Here is a 21,630-nt window from a genome sequence, read left to right on the forward strand (position 1 = left end):
ACAAATTGAAATAAATTGTAATAGAACTTATGACAAGGTTCATGCTGGGATTGAATTCTTTTTTATTTCTGTGTGAGTTGCAATGATGAGGAATGATTCAGAAGGCCAATGTGCCCACGGAGGCATTATATACACACATCACAAGAGGTTACAGTAAGACCTCACTTTATACCAGTAGGTTGTTGAAAACTGGAACTTTAAGTGAAATGCCACACTTTATGCTGTAAGAATTTAACTCTTGTTTATATCAATTAGTCTATGGTAAAATTAGTTCTGTTATATTGTTTTGCTTAAACATGCAGTTTCCAAAAACCTATCCACAATATTAAGTGAGGACTTTGCTTAACTGCATTACTTTATTATGTGCCATTATGATTATTTACATTCTGAATTCTTATTTGATCATATTTGCCTCAGATATATTTCTCCTATCCTGAACTGGTTGACTCTCCCTTCTTTATTATAGGCATCTCTCTCTTGTTAAAACTAATAAATATACGTATTACCCTTTAAATCATAACACCCTTATGTAGATTGGAAGCTCCCTAATAGCAGGGACTATATCTTAATAATTCTTTAGTATCCTTATAGCACCCAGCACAGTGTATTCCCATTTAAAACAAGGAATTGGCAGGAGACAAGTTTTCATGAACAATGACACTGCCATAACTGAAGATTGACACTCATCAAAGAAGAGTAAAATGTTAATTACCATCATCTATTAAATACCGGGTGTTAGGCACTTCAGCATAGTATTTTCATGCTCACAAGAATCCCTCCTGTAGGCCTAATTATCCTTGCTTTACTGTTGAGGAGTGAAAGTTCAGCAAGTTTAGGTAATTTGCCCTCCAAAGCATATGGATGGTGCATGGGGGCACAGAAATTAGTTTACACGTCAATTGGATTCCAAAGTCCACACTTCCCACTATTCATATGCCATTTTGATTTTTCCTCATCCTAATTTTAACATTTCCCCAGAAGAATGTGACCCCATAGATGATCTTCTTTGCTGTACATAGACCTGTGATTTTAGAGAAAATTTATTAATGTTTTAATTCCCATACCTTATATTTCTCCTATCATGCTGGAATATCTGTTTAGATGGATAAAGATGATGACATAATGAAAGGCACATGGGTAACAGCAATTAAATATAAAATTTCAAAACTGGAATCATTTATAAAGTTGTTCGCCTCCCTTTATGGGTTTCAGGAACTCAGAGACACACAGCCAGATAGCATCAGAAGCATCTCTAGAATGTGGCCTATAGTTCTATTTCCACTACACTGTTCTACCTCAAACTTTTACACCATATGTCTTTAGCATTTAAAATATGCTGAATTTAACCTGTTTTGTTTTCTCTGTTCTCAATATTAAGTAAATTTAAGAAATATTTAGAAATATTTTTATTAAGTCATTACCATGGACAAGTGTAGTGGTTAAGAGGGAGAACTCTGAAGTCAGGGTTTCTTGGCTTCAAAGCTGGGGTTTGTGATTTATTAGTTCTGATGACCTTGGACTAATTAACCTTTCTATGCCTCAGTTATCTGTATAAACATGATAACAGTGTCTGTCTATAGGTTTAATAAATATACACACTCATATATGCATATGCATGAATTGGTTAGAACATCACCATAATATGCACTATATTATATAAGAGGGTGAAGTTGTTATGAAATCAATTACAACTGCATTAACACTGTTTTCATCATTATTACTACTATTATTACAAAGCACTTTGTAATATCACTGACGAGGCAGATTCCAAGATGATAAAAGACTTATAACCTCCGTGAGTATATAATCTACTGAGGAACACATACAAAGATCTTATAAAATCAGTTTAGGTCTTATACACGTTACAAGGACAAAGTGCTAAGAAGCCAAGGCTCCTGGGTAGAAGGGGATTTCTCTCCCCTAGGAAAGTCAATTTTCATCCCTAATGCCAAATGGATCCCATGGCTAGGAGACTCTGCTGCTTGTTAGATGTGTAAAAGATGCCATCTTTATTTACAGGAGGGCCTTTTGCTTCCTCTGCCAAGAGTACTTGATCCAGACATCTCTTATGGTTCTTACCCCATGACATGGAAAATCTCAGTCCATCCTAAAGACACTGAGTTCCTCCAGTTGAGGGCCATTAACATTTGTAATTTTGCTCCTACCTCTGCCTGGAATCTGAAATGTGATTGGTTCCTTCTCTTTCTTTTTAATTTTAATTTGAATTTTATTTAAAAGGAAAGAAAGTAGACTGAACATTTTCTGTGGCTTAAAAGATTCTTGCTCTTATAGGCAACAAGGCCCTTGGCATCTCTGTAGCTCAGCAAGGCTTTTGGAGTTCTCCTTAATTCATGACCAACTTCCCTGGAATTGTCCTAAATCTGGATGATGTGACCTTGAAATGGACAGTGCTGGTTCAAACTGACATTAGAGAGAAAATGGGGAAGGGAGAAGAAAACAGAAAAACCACTGAAAAATAGGAAAGTCATTCAATGTACAGGCTAAGATGATTGTAATAGTCATAAGCTGCTTTAATTATTTGGATAGAATGCTGTTTTAAAATCTTTAGTAATATTTAGTCTTAGCCATACATTTATTATGACTACATCTTGGCCAGATGTTTTTTAACTAAACAAAATGGTCCTTAGATTTTAGATCTGAAGATCTTACTTTACAGCTCTGTCACACTCTAAAAGTAACAAGACTTCCTTGGGGTTCAGTTCAGCATCAGCCTCAGCAGAAATAGGGCAGATGTGTGGAATTAACACATGGTACCATGGTGTTATTGGTTGAATCAGAGAAATCCACAAGGAAGGGCCAGTGAGGTACAAGGCAGAAGCAAGGCATATGTGGGTTGCAGGTGGGATAGTGGTTTGGCATTGGCACAGAGGGAGCCAAGCAAGTAAGAACTGGAGTGGAAAGTAGGCAGGAAAAATAGAATTCGGAGTCAAACAGGCAAACAATGACCCAGCATGGATCCACCTTGGCAGGAGGTGCCTATGGTTGTGCAGAGTTAGAAATATTCTGTGCCTGATATCCCTTGGAATTAACAATGAATTGATGCTCTACTATATAAAAGTATTTGAATAGTTTCTGGAACTCAGCCCTCTCTCTGTTCGCATAAGACCTATCTCTGCCAAAATAAAGTGCCAAGGGGCTTTGTTTGTCCCTAATATATATGATGGCACTACACTACTGTTTTTCATCTCAGTGAACAGATGGGGATAAATTCACACATGATTGGGTAAATGAAGTAGTATTTCCTTGAGGGAACTTTCCCTGCTCTTGCAGACTAGATTAGGTATTTTAATTATACATGAATCTCTTACCTTGTGATTCTTGTTTCTAGCTCTTATCACAAATAATTACATAATATTGTTTTTCTTAGTTATGGGATGTCCTGCTTGTCTTATTCTTGGTTGCATACTGAGCCCAGACCAGTGTAAAGTTACACAGTAGTTGGTCAGTGTTGAATGAAAATAAGCATATCAAGTTAAAGAAGGTCCTTGAGAATATAGGTTTAATGAAGCAGACTTAAAAGAAGAAAAAGTGATTTCTATTACTTTTCAGACCTAATGAAAATGTGACTACTTTAGTGGGGAAGACTTTGTCAGGCCCTGTAGGAAAATTAAGAGGCTGTCCTGTCACTGCCATAGTGCACTATACAGATCTCTAGCCCGACATCTACCCAATGAATGGGATTACTGTTTGTATGTCCCTCTCCATTTGTCTGTGATGTCTTCAGGGGCAGAACTTTTGTCCTTCCTTGTACAATGCCTAGAACAGAACCTGGTATACAGTAGGGGCAGTATTTGTTTTTGTTGTTTTCTACAGCCTAATCTTGGAAGTGAAATATTTGTTGGAATAAATATGACATTGAATCCTTAAAGGATTTACTTTTCGATAGAACACTCCAACTTTAATTGCCCTGAAGATGAACACTTGAGGAAAACTGCACTATGTGCCAGAAATCACAGAATTCTGGCTGTATTGCTTAAGAATAAATAACAATCAGAGAAGAAACTGTCTCTTTTATACTAAATTTACTTATTTATTCATGTAGTGCTCAACAATTTGGGGGAGGGGAACACCCACTCTGTGCCTGGCATTGTACCAGCACTGGAGACACAGAAGTGGACACATACCTAGTAGGGAAATACAAACAAATCATAATGTGATATGACATAAGATGTGTATACATATAGGTTTCTGTCCCCAGTTCCTGAAACAGAGCTCCTAAGGCCTTTATAATTCCCTATGTGATTGATTGGATCATCTTTTGTTCTAATGAGACAACTTGGTGAGCTCTGGGTAGCCTAAGGGTAGGGGTTGGTTGCCAGGGGAACCAACCATGTGCTTAGAGGGTTGGAACTTTCAGCCCCACTCTCAATTCTGGGGAGAAAAAAGGGGGCTGAAGGCTGAGTCAATAATCAGTAGCCAGTGATTTAATCAATTGTGTTTACAAAATGAAGTCTCCATTAAAACGCCAATGGACTGGGTTCAGGGAAGTTCTGCATTGATGAACATAGGGAGGTACCCACAGGGTGGTGAGTCCTGAGAGAGCATGGATGCTTTGTGCCCCTTCTCACATACCTTGCTCTATCCATCTGGCTATTCATCTGTGTCCTTTGTAATATCCTTTATAATAAATGGGTAAAATATTAGCAAAGGGTTTCCCTGAGTTCTGTGAGTTGTTTTGCAAATTAATGGAACAAGTGGAGGGGGTTGTGGGAACCTCAGTTTATAGTTGGTCAGAAGTATAGGTGACAGATTATTACTTGCAAGTGGCGTTAGAAATAGAGGCAGTCTTGTAAGATCAAGCCCTCAATCTATAGCATCCAACACCAATCCCGGGTAGACAGTGTCAGAATAGAGTTGAATTAAAGGGCACCAGTTGGAGAACTGGTTTGCGTTTGAGAGAAATATATCCACATCTAAGTTAGAAGTGTTGTGTTGACTGTGTAAAAGAGTAGGAAAGACTTTTTTTCCCCCCCTTTGGAAATGTCATGAAATCACACATGATTACAAAATAAACCAAGGAGATGGGAGAGTGACAAACACATGAGATAATAAGAAAAAAAAAAGCATTGCTTGTCTTGGTGATTTCAGAAGCCCATTTCCTACTCTACAGAAAATACAAATTCTAGAAATTCTCCATTCAGTGAGGCTTTTCAATACTTACACAAGGGGATAAAAAAACAAGATAGTAACAAAATTTACACACAACCTATCTTCATTAAACCATACGAGTGTGTACACACACATATCTAAACAAAAGCACACCAAAGTATAACAGGCTAAAGAGAACCTATGCAAGAGAGCTGGGACTCAAATTCATAAATAAAATGTCCTAATACTCTCATGTCAAAAGTGATAAGTGGTATAAGGATTATTACTGTCAGCCAACAACAATCAAAGAGCAAATGAGATATGGAGCATAAAAGAAAAATCAGAGCAAAGGTATGTACTAATCTGTCTAGTTATTGGCATAAGGCCTGGATTATATTAAGTGATAATGTTTGTATAAGAAATACAGGAAGGGAAGAAGTGGGTCATTTTATAATTAAAATGTAATGAGATATTCCTGGCTTTCAGTTAAAAGTGTGATGAACATAAAATATGCTTATGAAACAATCCAGCTCTCACATGCAAATGAGTAGGCTTCAGAGATGTTCATTTTCCCGTATTTTGCTGACACATAGGATGGTCCATTCACTAGGTCCCATAATCTCATATAGAGCCCAATTCTGCTTGAAGAGAGAGAAAGAAGCCAGGAAGGTAAGGGGTCTTTCTTCTTTATGCCAAGCCTTTAGCCCACATTGGATGTTGTTTTGCTCACTATGGTGGACTTGTGATTCTGGTTTTGGCAATGGCGGGGGTTCTCCATCTGTACCTTTGCCACCTCACTTTGCCTCAATCTATTACTCTGCTGAGAGAGCATCTGGGTCATGTGGGACTCTCCATATGTTCAGACTTGGTTGCCTTGCCTAATTTTGGTCTTTCTGATTGTTGGATAACAAACACCGTAACACCCATGGCAAATGAGGGTATTCTCCAGTGAGAAATGGTCAAGGCCAAACAAGATCTGGCAGTGAATGAACTGCAAATGGATACCATTGGTCCATTTCTCATCCCCCAACTTACACCAGCTATAATCCCAACTGACACATGACCTTTAGATGATAGTGACTGTACTTTAAGTAATTAAGATAACTGTTCTATCTTGATAAGTTATCTTTTGAATATGAAAACCAAAATGTAAACCAAATAACCGTGAAACACAGTGCATCAGTTTGGCATGTTATCTTTTAGGCTGTGTTCCTTCATAAATTTTATTTTTTAAAACTCAACAGATAAAATTGTAGGTATTTATTGAGTACAACTTGATGCATTAAAGGGTATGTACACTGTGATATTAATAAATCCAGCTAACATACGCATGATCTTATATAGTTATCATTTTTGTGGTGCAAACACTTAATATTCACTCAGCATTTTTCAATAATATATTTTATTAATTATAGTTACAGTATTGTGTAATAGATCTCTTGAACTTATTCCTCTCATGAGATCAACTTTTGTAGATTCCACATATAAGTGAGATCATGCAGTATTTGTCTTTCTGTGCTTGGATTATTTCACTTAATGTCCTCCAGGTTTATCCATCTTGTCACAAATGACAGAATTTCCTTTTTAATGGCATATATATCACATCTTTTTAAATCCAGACACTGAGGCAGATTCCATATCTTGGCTATTGGGAATAATGCAGCAATAATATGGCAGTGCAGCTCTCTCTTTGATATACTTATTTCATTTCCTTTGTATATAAACCCAGTAGTGGTGTATAGACTGCTACTAGATCATATGGCAATTCTATTTTTAATTTTTTGAGGAACCTCCATATGGATTCCTATAATGGCTGTACTAATTTACATTTCCACCAGCAATATGCAAAAGTTACCTTTTCTCCATATTCTCACCAATACTTATCTTTCATCTTTTGATAATAGCCATTCTAACAGGTATAAGATTATATCTCAATGTGGTTTTAATTTGCATGTTCCTGATGATTAGGGATATTGAGCATTTTTTTCATATATTTGTTGGGCATTTGTCTTTTAATTTTTTTTGTCTATTTAGGCCTTTTCTTCATTTTTAAATTGGGTTATTGTCCTGCTATTGAGTTGTTTAATTTCCTTATATTTTAGATATTAACCCTTATTAGACATATGGTTTACAAATACATTTTCCCATTCTGTAGGTTGTCTCTTCACTTTGTTGCTTGTTTTCTTCACTGTGCAGAAGCATTTTAGTTTGATGTAATCCCATTTGTCTATTTTTTGCTTTTGTTGCCTGTGCTTTTGGGTTCGTATCCAGAAAATCATTGCCCAGACATATGTCATGAAGCTTTTCTTCTATGTAAGACCTCATTGTTTTAGGTATTACAATTAAGTATTTAATCCATTTTGAGTTGATTTTTGTGTATGTTGTGAGATAAAGGTTTAATTTTACTCTTCTGCATAGGGATAGCCAGTTTTCCTAACACAATTTTTTAATGGACTGACCTTTTCCCATTGTGTGTGCTTGACACCTTTGTTGAAAATCAGTTGGCTATAAACGTGTGGATTTGTTTCTGGGTTATCTTCTATTCCATTGGTCTTTCTTTATATGCCAGTACCATGTTGTTTTGGTTACTAATAGCTTTGTAGTATATTCTGAAGTCAGATAGTGTGATGTCTCCAGATTTGTTCTTTTTGCTCAGGATTGCTTTGGCTATTCTAGGTCTTTTTTGATTGATGACTTTTAGGATTGTTTTTTCTATCCTATGAAAAATATCATGGATAGCTGGGTGTGGTGGCTCATGGCTGTGATCCTAGCACTGTGGGAAGCTGAGATGGGAGAATTGCTTGAGGCCAGGAGTTCAAGACTAGCCTGGTCAACATAGCGAGATCCCATCACTATAAAAAAATATGTCATTGATATTTTGGTAGCAATTGAGTTGAATCTATAGATTGCTTCAGGTAGTATTAAACATTTTAACAGTGTTAATTCTTCCAATCCATGAACATAGAATATCTTTACATTCTTTTGCATCCTCTTCAATTTCCCTTATCAACATTTTATAGTTTTCATTGTAGATACTTTTCATCTCTTTGGTTAAGTTTATTCCTAACTATTTTTGTAGCTATTATAAATAGGATTATTATTTAATTTTTTTCAGATAGCTTGCAGTTAATATATAGAAATGCTACAGATTTTTGTATTTTGTTTTTCATCCTGCAAATTTACTGAACTAGTTTATTCTAACAGTTTTTCAGCAGTCTTCAGGGTTTTCTATATATAAGATGTCATATGCAAACAAGGACAATTTAATGTTTTTGCTTCCAATTTGAATGTCTTGTCTTTCTTTCTCTTGCCAAATTGCTGTGGCTAGGACTTTTAGTACTATGTCGAATAGAAGTGGTGAGAGTTACCCTTGTCTTACTCCTCATCTTACAGAAAAACCTTTCAACTTTTCTTCATTGAATATGAATTTAGCTGTGGGTTTACCACATATGGCCTTTATTGTATTGAGTAATATTTCTTTATACCTAATTTGTTGAGGGTTTTTTAAATCATAAAAGGATAGTGAATTTTGTAAAATCTTTTTTTGCATTTATTGAAATACTCATATAGGTTTTGTTCCTCATTCTTTTAAAGTGATGTACTACATTTATTGATTTGTGTATGTTGAACCATCCTTGCCCCCCTGGGATGAATCCCACATGATCATGGTAAATGGTCTTTTAAAATGTCTGTTAAGTTTGATTTGTTAGGTTTTTTGAGGATCTTTGTATCTATGTTCATCAGGAATGTTGACCAGTATTGTTGTTGTTGTGTCTTCTCTGGCTTTGGTATTAGGGTAATGCTGACCTTGTAAAATGAATTTGGAAGTAGTCCCTCCCTTTCAATTTTTTTGGGAGAGAGCTGGAAAAGGTTTTATATTAGTTTTACTTTAAATGTTTTGTAGAATTCAGCAGCAAAGCTGTTGGCTCCTGGGCTTTTCTTTGCTGGGAGACTGTATATTATTGATTCAATCTCCTAATTTGTTATTAGTTTGTTTGGAATTTCTATTTCTTCATGATTTAATCTTGGGGGTGTGTATGTATCCAGAAACTTTTCTGTTTCTTCTAGGTTATCCAATTTGTTGGTGTATCATTGTTCATAATAGTCTAATATTATCCTTTGTATTTCTGTAGTATCAGTTGTAATGTTTCCTTTCTCTGATTTTGAATCTTCTCTTTTTTCTTAGTCTAAAGTTTTGTAAATTTAGTCTATCTTTTCAAAAAAGCAACTCTTCATTTTGTTCTTCTCTATTTTTTTTCTAGTCTCTATTTCTTCTTCTTTTATTAATTTCTGGATTCTCTATTCTGTTCCATTGGTTTATGTGTCTGTTTTCATGGCAGCACCATGCTGTGTTGGTTACTATAGCTCTGTAGTATAATTTTAAGTCAGGTAATATGATTCCTCCAGTTTTGTTATTTTTGCTCAAGATAGCCTTGGCTATTCTGGGTCTTTTGTGATATCATATAAATGTCAGAATTATTTCTTTTCTATTTTTTTGAAGAACATCATTGGTATTTTTATAGGAATTGCACTGAATCTGTGGATCACTTTGGGTAGTGTGGGCATTTTAACAATATTCTTCTAATCCACAAATATGAAATATCTTTCCATTTTTTGTGTCCTCAATTTTTTGCATTAGTGTTTTGGAGTTTCACTGTAGAGCTCTTTCACTTATTTGATTAAGTTTATTCCTAGGTATTTTATTTTATTTGTAGCTATTGTAAATAGGATTATTTTCTCGATTTTTCAGATTGTTCATTGTTGGCATATAGAAATGCTACCATTTTTGGTTGGTTCATTTTGTATCTTGCAATTTTATTGAATTCATTTATCAGTTCTAAAATTTTTTTTTTTGGTGGAGTCTTTAGGTTTTTCCAAATATAAGATCATATAGTCTGCAAGGAAGGATAATGACTTCCTGTCCAATTTGGATGCTATTTCTTTCTTTTGTCTGATTGATCTAGCTAGCACTTCCAGTCCTATATTGAATAATAGTGGTGAAAGTGGGATTCCTTATCATGGTCCAGATCTTAGAGGAAAGGTTTTCAGTTTTTGCCCATTCAGCATGGTATTTAGCTGTGAGTCTGTTTCATATGGCTTTTGTTGTGTTGAGGTATGTTCCTTCTACACTCAGTTTTATGAGGTTTTTATTATGAAAGGATGCTGAATTTTATCAAATACTTTTTTCAGCATTAATGGAAATGATCATTTTTTTCTTCATTCTGATGATATGATGTATCACATTGATTGATTTGAATATGTTGAACAATTCTTGCATCCTTGGGATAAATCCTACTTGGCCATGATAAATGATCTTTTTAATATGTTGTTGAATTCTGTTTGCTAGTATTCTGTTGAAGATTTTTACACTCTTGTTCATTAGGGATATTGGCCTGTACTTTTCCTTTTTTTGATGTGTCTTTGTCTGGTTTTGGTATAAGGGCAATAGTGGCCTCATAGAGTAAGTTTGGAAGTATTCTTTGCTCCTCTATTTTGCAGAACAGTTTGAGTAGAATTGTTATTAGTTCTTTAAATGTTTGGTAAAATTCAATAGTGAAACCATCAGGTCTTGGGTTTTTCTTTGCTGAAAAACTTTTTATTATGACTTTGATCTTATTACTTGTTATTGATCTATTCAAGTTTTGCATTTCTTCGTGGTTCAATCTTGGTAAGTTTTATATGTCTAGAGTTTATCCATTTTCTCTAGGTTTTGCAATTTATTGGCCTATAGCTGCTCATAGTAGTCTCTAAGCATCTTTCTAATTTCTGTGGTATCAGTTGCAATGTCTCCTTTTTCATCTCTGATTTTATTTGAGTCATTTGTTTTTGTCTGGTCTGGCTGAATGTTTGTCAATTATCTTTTGAAAAAAACCAACATTTCATTTCATTGATCTTTTGTATTATTTTATATATTTCATTTATTTCTGCTCCAATCTTTATTATTCTCATAATTTTGGGTTTGGTTTGCCCTTGTTTTTCTGGTTCTTTCAGATGTATCATTAGATTGTTTGTTTGATGTTTTTCTACCTTTTTGCTGTAGGGGTTTATTGCTATAAAATTCCCTCCTAACACTGCTTTTGCTCGATTCCATACATTGTGGTATGTTGTGTTTCTATTTTCATTTGATTCATGATATTTCTTAACTTCCTTCTTATTCATTGATCCACTGGTCATTCAGGAGCATATTGTTTAATTTCCATGTGTTTGTATAGTTTCCAACATTTCTCTTACTATTGATTTCTAGTTTTATTCCATTGTGTTCAGAGAATATACTTGATATGATTTCAATTTTTTTGAATTTAAGACTTTTTAATGTCCTAAGATATTACCTGTCCTTGAGAATAATCTATGTGCTAAGGAAGAGAATGTGTATTGTGTAGCCATTGGGTGAAATGTTTTGCAAATATCAAGTCCATTTGGTCTATAGTACATATTGAAATCAATGTTCCTTTATTGATTTTCTGTCTGGACTATCTGTCCAATGCTGAAAGTGGGGTGGTGAAATCTCCAGCTATTTTTGCATTGAAGTCTATCTCTCTGGCTCTAACAATTTTTTGCTTTGCATATTTGCATGCCCCAGTGCTGGGTACATATGTATTTACAATTGTTATATTCTCTTACTGAATTAACCCCTTTATAATTATATAATGCTAAATGTAATGTCCAATATAATGTTAAATTTCTCATTCTGTTCACTTATTGTTTTCCTCATTTACTTGCATTGTTCTTCTGTATTTTCTTGAAGTTCATTGAACTTCCTTAAAAAACAGTTATTCTGAATTCCTTGTCAGTGAGTTCAAACATCTCTATTTCTTTAGGGTCAGTTAGCAGTATTTTATTTTGTCCCTTTGGTGATGTCACGTTATACTGATTGTTCTTGGGGCTGTGTATGATATATACACATTTGTAGAAGTAGGTACTTATTCCAGTCTTTGCAAATTGGCTTTGTCTGGAAAAGCTCTTCGACCGCCCATTCAGAGAGTTTGGGCAGACCATTGAGTTTGGTTCTGAATCCCAGGGTCACTACAGGGGTGGGGTGTGCCCAAAACCTGGGGCTGCTTAGGCCTGTCCAGATCCTATAGACACTGAAGTAAAGCCAGTGGTAGTTCAATTCAGAGATCAAATCTGCCTCACAGGATTGAAGTCTGGGACTGCACGGTCCCACCCAGCACTGGGACTCAGTTTGTGGGTACTACTCTGGAGTCAGGGGCTGTGGGTGCCTGCTAGCCTGCCTGATGCTGGATTTTACTGTGGTGGGCCCAGGGTTGGGGTCCAAGGCAAAGTCCTGTTCTCACACTCCTCTCTTTACCCCACGTGGATGGTGTGTCTCTCAGTGTTGTGATGGTTGGGGGAGGGGTGGTGCAGGTAATATAAAACTCTCCTTTCTACCATTTTCAATGCAACTTTTATTATTGTTGTGCTTCAACCAGTTACTCTGATCTCTCACCTGGTTTCCTTAGCTCTTGTGAAGGCATTAATGTTTTAGTGCATGGATAGTTGTTCAAGTTGATATTTCAGTTGCAGGGGGTATGATTACTGGATAGTACTATTCTACCATCTTGCTCCATCCCTCTTCTTCACAAATATTTTTAAAAACATGTGGTGTGCAATAAATAACTGATATAAATAAAAAAGTTTAGAGGAAGTTTTTAGATTTCAGAATATAAGCAGTCTGTGGAAAAAAACTAGTCATTGAAAGATACATTATAATTTTATATTGTAAGGAAATTTCACTGCATGTTATATGTGGTTGCAATTTAAAAGGACATTTAGAATTCCCGGAATACATATTTTAAGGTCATACATATGCTAGTTGTAGCTCTAGTACTGGGCAATATTGACGTTTTTGCTGTTTCCTGAATGCAGGCTTTGGAGTTGAAATCTCAGCTCTTTCATTTATTGATGTGTGACTTTGGGTAAGTAATGGAAACTTTTTGAGGTTCAGTTTTTGTTTTTCTAATGATTTGAATATGAACATAGTGACTATATTACATAGTTGTTGAGAGAATTAAAAAGTGAATGTAAAAGCAATAGATACCTATCCTGTTTTCTGTTTGTACTTGCTTGTCTACCCAGGCAAGAATGTGTGTTGAAACAAGAGAAAGAAATCATTGTGCCTAGTCCTGGAGTAAGGAAATATCGTGTAATTCTAGCTCAGCTCTGCCCTAACCAGGAGTTTAATTTTGGACTAGTTGCTTGACCTGTTTGGGTGTCAGTTTCTCATCTGTAAAATGAAGAAGTTTTAACTACAGGATCCCTAAGGCGCTTTTTTTTACTTCCAACATCTTTGCCATTATGATAGGAGCTAAAAAGAGAGGGCTTGTTTTGTTAAGGGAAACTGAATTCACATAACTGGGCTTCAATCTCAGGTCAGTCAGTTAAGCTCTCCAAGGCAAGCATGATTTCTTGAATTGCTTCTTCCTTCAGCCATAATTTCCTTCTACAATCCCATGGGCCTTTACCCTCACACCAGGTAACCTTCCCTGAAAGCAAAGTAGACACAGCCCACCCCAGAGTCATCACATTTCCTGATATCTCTGTCACTTTGGGTTCTTAGATGACAGCAGAGGCTGGTGATCAAATTTTGCCCACACCCTGGATATTCTAACACTCTGAGGAAGAGGAGAGAGTTCTTTATATACTCCCCAATATTAGTCTCTAAGTAGTTTCAGGGCTCTCAGTCTTACGGATTTTTAGAGACTTCTAATATTCTCCCTGAGAGGCTTCAATAGTAATAAGCATCTCCAAGAAGGCAGAAATTGTTTTTGTTTTAAATTTTGTTTAAAAGTCACCCAGGAGATTTTCAACCTACAGACCCTGCTGCTAGTCCTAACTGCCAATGTCTCCATGCTCTGCTTTAATCTTTCCTGATGAGTGCTGTCACATTGATAACCCCAGATCTGCAGAGAGCTTCCTGTCCCCTTACTTGCTGAGCTTTGGCTAGTTTAAGAGCTCTTGACTTCTGCTTTATTACACATTGATGCAATTCAGCTCTAGACACTTCCTATGCGTTTCAAAGCTCAAGGCTTAAATGGAACTGAGGCTGTTTGGATGATTCTGAAAATAGTTCAGTAAATGGGATAATAAATGTTCTTGTAAACTGAAGCCTCTCTACTGGTCTTACTCCAGAGGCCACACCCACCCATTCAGAAGGTGTCTTTAGTTGACACTTGATATAAAATACAGCACCAAGGCGGTATCATATATTTCCGAAGCACAGTGTTCTCTTATATCTTTTTTTTTCTGAACAGTGAATACAAGGGAAATGGGAATTTAAAATGAGTTAGCTAAAATACTGCTTTCAGTAAAAAGTAAAATGCACTGAAAATCACATATTTTTAGGCAAACAATATTCTTTCCAAGAAACAAATTGTCAAGTTGCTTAACATAATCATCTAGTCGTCAATTATTAGGAGGCGTATATTGAAGATGGAAAGCATATCTCTTGGTGGAATGATGTCAGGGGAAAAACAATCTCTAAAGGAGATTTGGAGCAGTCATCTGCATATGGAGAGAAAATGGATTTAAGTTTTTTAAAAAAATCCACAATAATTAATGAGCATATCTAGAAATCTTTTCTAGAAAAATGTAAATTATAAACACTGAATATATTAGCAACAAAGAAAATGTAGTCATGGTGACATTTTTTTTTTTTTCAAAAAAGGAAGTCATGTGATAATGTACAAAAGGGAAAAAGATGTGAATTATAAAATGTTATAAAGAGTTTCAACAGATGAGGTTGTTCAGAGCCTGGAAAAGGCAGATTATGAGGAAGTACAAGACCCTACAATGTCTCCTTTGCTTCGGCAGCTGCACCCCTCGTCAGCCAGCCAACAGGCTTGCATTATTGAGAGCCCACTTTGTGATCTGCACTGTGCTCTGGGTTTTTACATTTGCTGGAAGAGCTTAAAGCCCAGAAACCCCCAAATGAAGATTCACAATTTCCTCCAAATTGTGCCTTTCTATCAAGTTGTGTTTGTCTCTTCCTTTCCTAGGAAATTCTAGATGAGTCTTGTAATGCATGCGTGCACACTTGCATACAAAATGTGAGCTATTTCAATCCTCGGGCTGGAAGTCAAATGTTCTGCTGCTTCAATACTAAATACTCCCCTGTCACTTCGTTGTGAGGCCAAGAAAAAAGGTTTAATAGCCATTTTTTTCATGCCTTGTGCTGCTGGGGCTGAGATAAAATGAGGGTAAATCAGATTCTCTGCTGAGTAAATCCTCTTATCCAAACAGGCTCTCTTCCTTTGACTCTGAGTGTATGAGTTTATTCAGAAGGCCCGAGGCAGTAGTTAGCTAGGGTTTCCAGGTGGTCAGAACATACCCTGCAGATTTCTTTCAAGCATAGGTTGTCACTTTGGGCTAAACGGGGACACAGTAAATCCCCCATGCTCTAACCTTTCCTGAAGATCTGGGACAGCAGTGGCCTTGGCCTTTTGCAGTTAATCCCATGTGGCCGTGTCTCAATATGATGCTGATCTTTTCTGACAGCAAAGCACAAAAGGAGAAATAGGAAATGACAGGTTGAAAATACAGCAGAGTCTTTCCCCTCAAGCATTTCTTGTGCACCCCTGCAGTGGTGAATGGGGGTCATTAATGCCCATCTGCAGACACGCAGCACTGTAGGGTGCTAGGTTCTTCCATGGTTAATGTACTTGAGGGTGCACAGAAAACCAAGGACAGACAAGTCCACATTGAGCTACACTTTTGAGATTTGATATTAGTGTCTCACAGATCATCCGAGAGGAGTTACAACTTCATTATACTCCATAGAGAACAGGAAATGGTTTTAAGAAGGAATAAACAACTGTGCAGTTCTGTGAAACACTTAATCCAGCACAGAGGTGCAAAATAAAACTCCAGAAAGTCGTGACTCGGGAGTTTGGAAGGCTCCAAATGTTAGCTTCCGATCAGAATGTTCCTTTTTCAGTTTTCATGGAATCCGGGAACTGGTAGGTTCTTAGAGATCATTTAGCCTAACCCTTTCTTTTAGGTACAGATGAGGAAACTGAACCCACAGAGGGAACATGACTTATCAGAGGTCACACAGTTACTGGGGGCAGAGCTGTGAAATGAGACCTGCCTCTCTAGTCTTATCAAACCTGGGAAAAGATGACTACATTGTGAGGAGAGTGGAGGATGCATACTCAGAAGCAGGGGTGTGTGCTGAGGTGGGCACTTGGGAGCTGCAAGAGGTCATACCTCACCAAGATGGGACAGGAGAAGTGAATGCAGCTCCTTGTTCCCAGGAAACTGTTCCCACGAAACTTCCCTGAGTATTATCAGAAAAGTTCTTCTGTTTTCTATCTTGCTGATGTTCATGTATTTTTAGGTCTTGAGGGAAAACCAAGCACCATTAGCAGGGTAGGAAGGCCATGCTGTTCTTTGCCATTGACCTGTCAGCTGCAATCAGCCCTGGTTCCTAGCAATGCCACTCATTTGTGAGGAAAGTAAGTGGAACCAAATGAGTGGCTGTCTAATCATGTACAGAACTAGGTGGAACCTTCAGCAAATCATCTAACCAACTTGAGTCTCAACAGTCTCAACTCAAAATGAAAGAAATTGGACCACACACTTTCTCTATGTTCTTTGGCAGTTCTGAGGATAAATTAGGTCATCCTCGCACAATATAAGTATATTAAAAGATGTTATTCTTGTGAACATCACTGATGGAATATATTTGGGGGTTTGTCAGTATTATCAGTCATATTTGTTACCCAGAGAAGCAAAGGAATGAAAAACCAAATCAGGGTTTCCTAATTGAGAACTAGAGTAGAAGTGTAGGTGCTTTGTGCTGTGTCCACAGACCATATCACCTTGACTTCCATGGGAGCAGTTGTTCTACATTTCAATTAGTGTCATTTGGGGAAACTGAATTAATGGAAGAGATAAGATCAAAAGCTGTAGCCTGGAGAAGAGCTTCTGCTGAAAATCTTAACATGAAAGAAGACCTATCACTTGATAGGTGACGAGAAAATCCTTTGTAAAGTTTTGGTGATGTGTGTTTTTATTAGAATTGCCATTTTCAAGGCTTATTAGAGTTTTGTCATTTTGTAATTATTGCCAAAATAAATGGACTATAAAATTTGTTTTAGAGGTATGTCTTTGGTTTAAAAATAATATGCATTCATGTAGAATTTGGAAAGAAATATATAAAAGTATAAATGAAGAAAAACTAACATTACCATTCAGAAATAATAGCTGAAAATGTTTAGTTTCTTTCTATTCCTTTTATAATTATAAATTTGGGATTATACTTGCATTATCTACAATGTATCTTTTTAGGATCTATTAAATATTCAGACCCACAGACTACATTTGGTGCTGGTCCACTTGGAAGAAACCACAACTTGCCGGCAGGGTAGTATTACCTATTTATCTTTAGCACATGTCCTTGCAGTGGTCCAGCAGAGCAATACAGCTCAGGTGCATGGAGGCTACATACATTTCAGAGGATGCAGGAGTTACCCTGGCTGAAAAGCCACATGCCCTATAGGAGTCAATATATGATGTAACAGCTCCATAGGCATAGTTTCCAGGGTCCCACAATAGATACACCAAGTTACCAGAGTCACTGTTATTGGAAGTCATAGCAGAAGCACTCTCTCAGGTTATAACAATTATCTGAGAATAGATGCAATTCACCAATAAGGGCTCGATTTTACCTAGTGATATAATTGATACATATTATCTTTTTCTAGGGAAACAGAGGTAGAAAATTATGAGGTCAGATTATCTTATGGAAGAGAAAAAGATCTTACCCACAATACTGTATACAATTTTTTGGCCTTAAAAATCCTAATACTAAATTACAAACATGTTCCATCACTACTTAAGGTGTTTCAAAAACATGGCTGGCACATAATGTATTAAACTAATCTTCTGGTATTGCATATTTAGCTAGTTCCAAGTTTCTCATTATTAAAACTATTACTGACATGAACATCCCTATATACAAATCTTTGTATTTTTATAAATCTAGAAAATGTAATTAATGACTGGGTCTGAAGTTTATTATGCTCTTAATACATCTTTAACAAACTACTCTTCAGAAAGAAAATATTAGTTTATGCTTTGACTAGTATTACAGGAAAGGCTCTACATTCATCAACATAGACTAAGTTCCTGGAAAACATTTGCCAATTTTATATGAGAAAAATGCTGTATCCTTTAAAAAATGATTCTACTGATGAGTTTGGAAATATTTATCTGCACATAGTCTATTGATTGCTGGTTGTTAGTTGTCTATTCTTGTCCTCTCTCATTTTGATTTTGGGAAGCTCATCCTTTTTAGTATTAAGGGTATTTACATTTGAGTCTCCTATGTGGCAAACTTTTTTGCAGTCTTTACTTCTGATAGAAATTTTTATTCTTATGTAGGCAAATCTACCAGTTTGTTTCTATATGCTTGCATCAACACTGCTAAGTGAGATTATTGTTACTATTTGGGGTGCTTTTGTGGGTATTTATGTGGACTCACTTTCCAAGTTCTTGACATCCATATTTTTCTTGTTTGTAATATGCATGGAAAAGTTTTTCATTTATGAAGAGGCCTTGAAACATTTTATATAGTTTGAGATTTTTTTATTCCTCAAATGTTTAAGGAAAACTATTCCACAACTCTGTGTCCTGAGTACTATTTTTTGAGATAAATTTTGGCATGTTTAAAATTTTATTCTGTTGGCATTCATATATTCAGCTTTGCTACATGTTTTTTAAAAAATTTTGATATAAGGCATCACTGTTATTGAGATATGAGCATTTATTGGCACACAATTGTACATACAACTTAAACAAGTCTTAAGTTTATATTTTTATTTATTTTTGCTTTTGAGTATATGTTTTCTTAACTGTATTTGTATGTCTGCCTTTCTATGAATAGACTAGCCAGGCAGATTTACATTTAATTTATTAATTCTATTTTCTGATTCTAACTTGCTGCTCACAATTTTTATTAATCCATTTCGTTTTTCCTATATTTTTTAAAATGTAAAACAATCTCTATAATTATAAAAAGTAAAGGAGAACCTAGGCAATGATAAATGAAATTTCCTGGGACTGGGAAGAAGAGAGGAAATATGCTAGTAAGTCAATGGATCACTCAAGGCTGCCTGTCTGAATACACAGGAAAATGATATGCTTATGAGACCGGAAGAAACCAGGACCCAATTCTAGACTTGAGTCCGCGGCCTCCAGGTAGAGCCACCATGAAACCATACCGGACAGAACCCAGTCTGGCCTCCCAGTTTTACGTGGGGTGTGGAGTGTGTCACATTGTGAGGTACATGGAAAAGTGTCTTCTGTGCTTTCTCTTATTCTGTAGGCTGGTAAGAGGCGTACCGACATCAGCCTTCCTCTGGGGAATGGGCATATCTCCCTTCACTGTAGAACTGGAGAGAAGAGGTCTTAATGAGGGTTCTCAGTGAAATTTCATTCCTTTCAGAAGTAGGAAGTTGGTTTGTGATTCCAAAGAGGGCAAAGAGCAGTTCCAGCCAGGATTTTGGTTTCCCAATTCCTGACCACTTCATAAATGCCAGGCACTGTGCTAAGTCATTTCTAAGCCCTACAACAATGCATGAGGTAAGCATTCATTTGTCCTTATTTTATATGAGAGAGAACAGTGAGGTGACTTGCCCCAAAGCCAGGATGTGAATCCAGGTATGCTGGGCAGCAACGCTTGTGTTTCTTAGCCCCTCTGATACATCATGTTGTGGCTCATCAACGCTGATCTTAGTCCTTACAGCAGTCTTATCATTTAAGGGAGAGCTTTGTAGAGCCTGGGATCAATGAGCCAAATGAATTTACTATGCCTGTATTATTTATCTTCAAAATTCTATTCCATTTCTCATCCGAAAGGAAGCAAAACATTGGCACAGGAAAACAATATTTGAACTGAGTATCTGAGCAATTGCTGTATTCCTCGGCATGCCAGTCAGTATTTTTATTACTGCTGAGTAGAGGGCAGGTAGGGGAGGAGGGAGAGTTGGGGGAGTCAGCTGTCAGAAGAGAAGGAGGGGAATGGAAACTAAGATCACATCCTGACTAACCTGACCTTATGGCATATTTAGGCAGCAACACTTAAATTAAAACTCCCCCAAATATCATTTTTAAAATAAAAATTAAATTGTCTAAGTGTTAAATCACTTGACCAGGTAACACAGATCTGCAAACTTTATGCTGTTAAGCAATCTCTCTAGAGGACTGTGTGGCCAACTTTTTGCTTCATGGAAGAGAAAATGAAATAAATGAAGGTAAAGTTGCAACTTAATTTAATGTGATATAATGTGAACAGAGCCAGAGTCATCAAGGATGAATCATAGCAAACTTCAGGTTAAGCAATTTATCTCATCTCTGGCCTCTCTGGAAGTTCAATGAGAACAGCAGGAGATACCCGCCTGAGGGATTCTATTCTACTCTAATCTTAGTCGTTATATCACTGCCAGCACTTGCATTCAGAATCTCTTTTGAATACATGCAACTCATAGCATATTTTTTCAAGAGGACAATAGCCGTTCTTAACACATTAGCCAGTCATACCTGTTGATTTATAACATTCTCACATGCTTTTAAAAACAACCGTCTTTTTAAAATTCAGATACCGAAAAACCAAAGCCACCTATATAAGACAAGACCCATTTTAATGAGTTTTTCTGCAGAGCTCCATTCACTCTGTTTTGGCTGAAATAGGATGCCACTGATAAAGCTGCTGGTGAATGCCGAGGAAGAGAAGAAAGAGGAGAAAAAGCAGACAGGAAACATTCTTGGGTATCTGACAATAAAGAGGAAAGTCTATTTCTGTACTTACGATAGCAGTTGGGGTGGCAGCCAGCACACAATAGAGCACCAGAGGGGTGATGAAGCTTTCTTCTTCTGTCCCTGGGTAAGGCTTCATTAAGTCTCCGTCCTGACAGAAGAATCCTTGGATATGCACCTGAAAAGTGTCAGTGCATTCGAAGTAGTAGGCAAGCAGCACTGTCCCAGCCATGATGACAAGCTGAAAATACAGCATGGCCACACAGAGACATTAGCAGGGCTTCGGAGCAGCCCTTGCCCCTCAGAGCACACTCCCTCCATCACCCCAGCAGCGGCTCTCCTGATATTGGTATTGGCGAGTGTGTGCGTGCCTGGCGCGGCGTGCTCTGGGAGTGTGTGCTTGCTTGTCTGCCTTGTAACATCTGTTCTATAAACCTTGCAGCAAATAATGAGCAGCTCCCATCTGAAAGGCAGATCCCAGCCAGGCTTGTAGAGAGCTTCAGCCTCTGCTGCCACCCTCTCAGAGTCTCAGAGTATGCATGGGAACCAAGGCACTATAGCCATTTAGGACAGAGGTGAAAAGTCAAAAGGCAGTGGCAAGAGAGTTGTCAAGACATAGATGTGAGAACTGTTCATGAGAAATTTCATGCAATATTACAGGTAGACTCACCTTATGAAATATGAAAGGTAGGTAAATCATGAGTAAACGAAGGAATGGACAAATGAAGAAATTAGCAGGAAAGCTAAATCCTAGATGGGTCAAGG

General features: G+C 36.9%; 1 protein-coding gene across 1 annotated transcript in view; it reads right to left on the reverse strand.

Annotated features, from left to right (window-relative positions):
* Nucleotides 1-21,630, reverse strand: part of PLPPR1 (phospholipid phosphatase related 1) — a 293,140-nt gene that overhangs the window by 32,533 nt on the left and 238,977 nt on the right. The window contains exon 3 of the mRNA XM_050761516.1: nucleotides 20,918-21,106. Coding sequence (XP_050617473.1) covers nucleotides 20,918-21,106 — 189 coding nt within the window. The remainder of the gene's footprint in view (nucleotides 1-20,917; nucleotides 21,107-21,630) is intronic.

The sequence above is a fragment of the Macaca thibetana genome, chromosome 15 (genome assembly GCF_024542745.1).
Source record: "Macaca thibetana thibetana isolate TM-01 chromosome 15, ASM2454274v1, whole genome shotgun sequence".
NCBI classification, from domain to species: Eukaryota; Metazoa; Chordata; class Mammalia; order Primates; family Cercopithecidae; genus Macaca; species Macaca thibetana.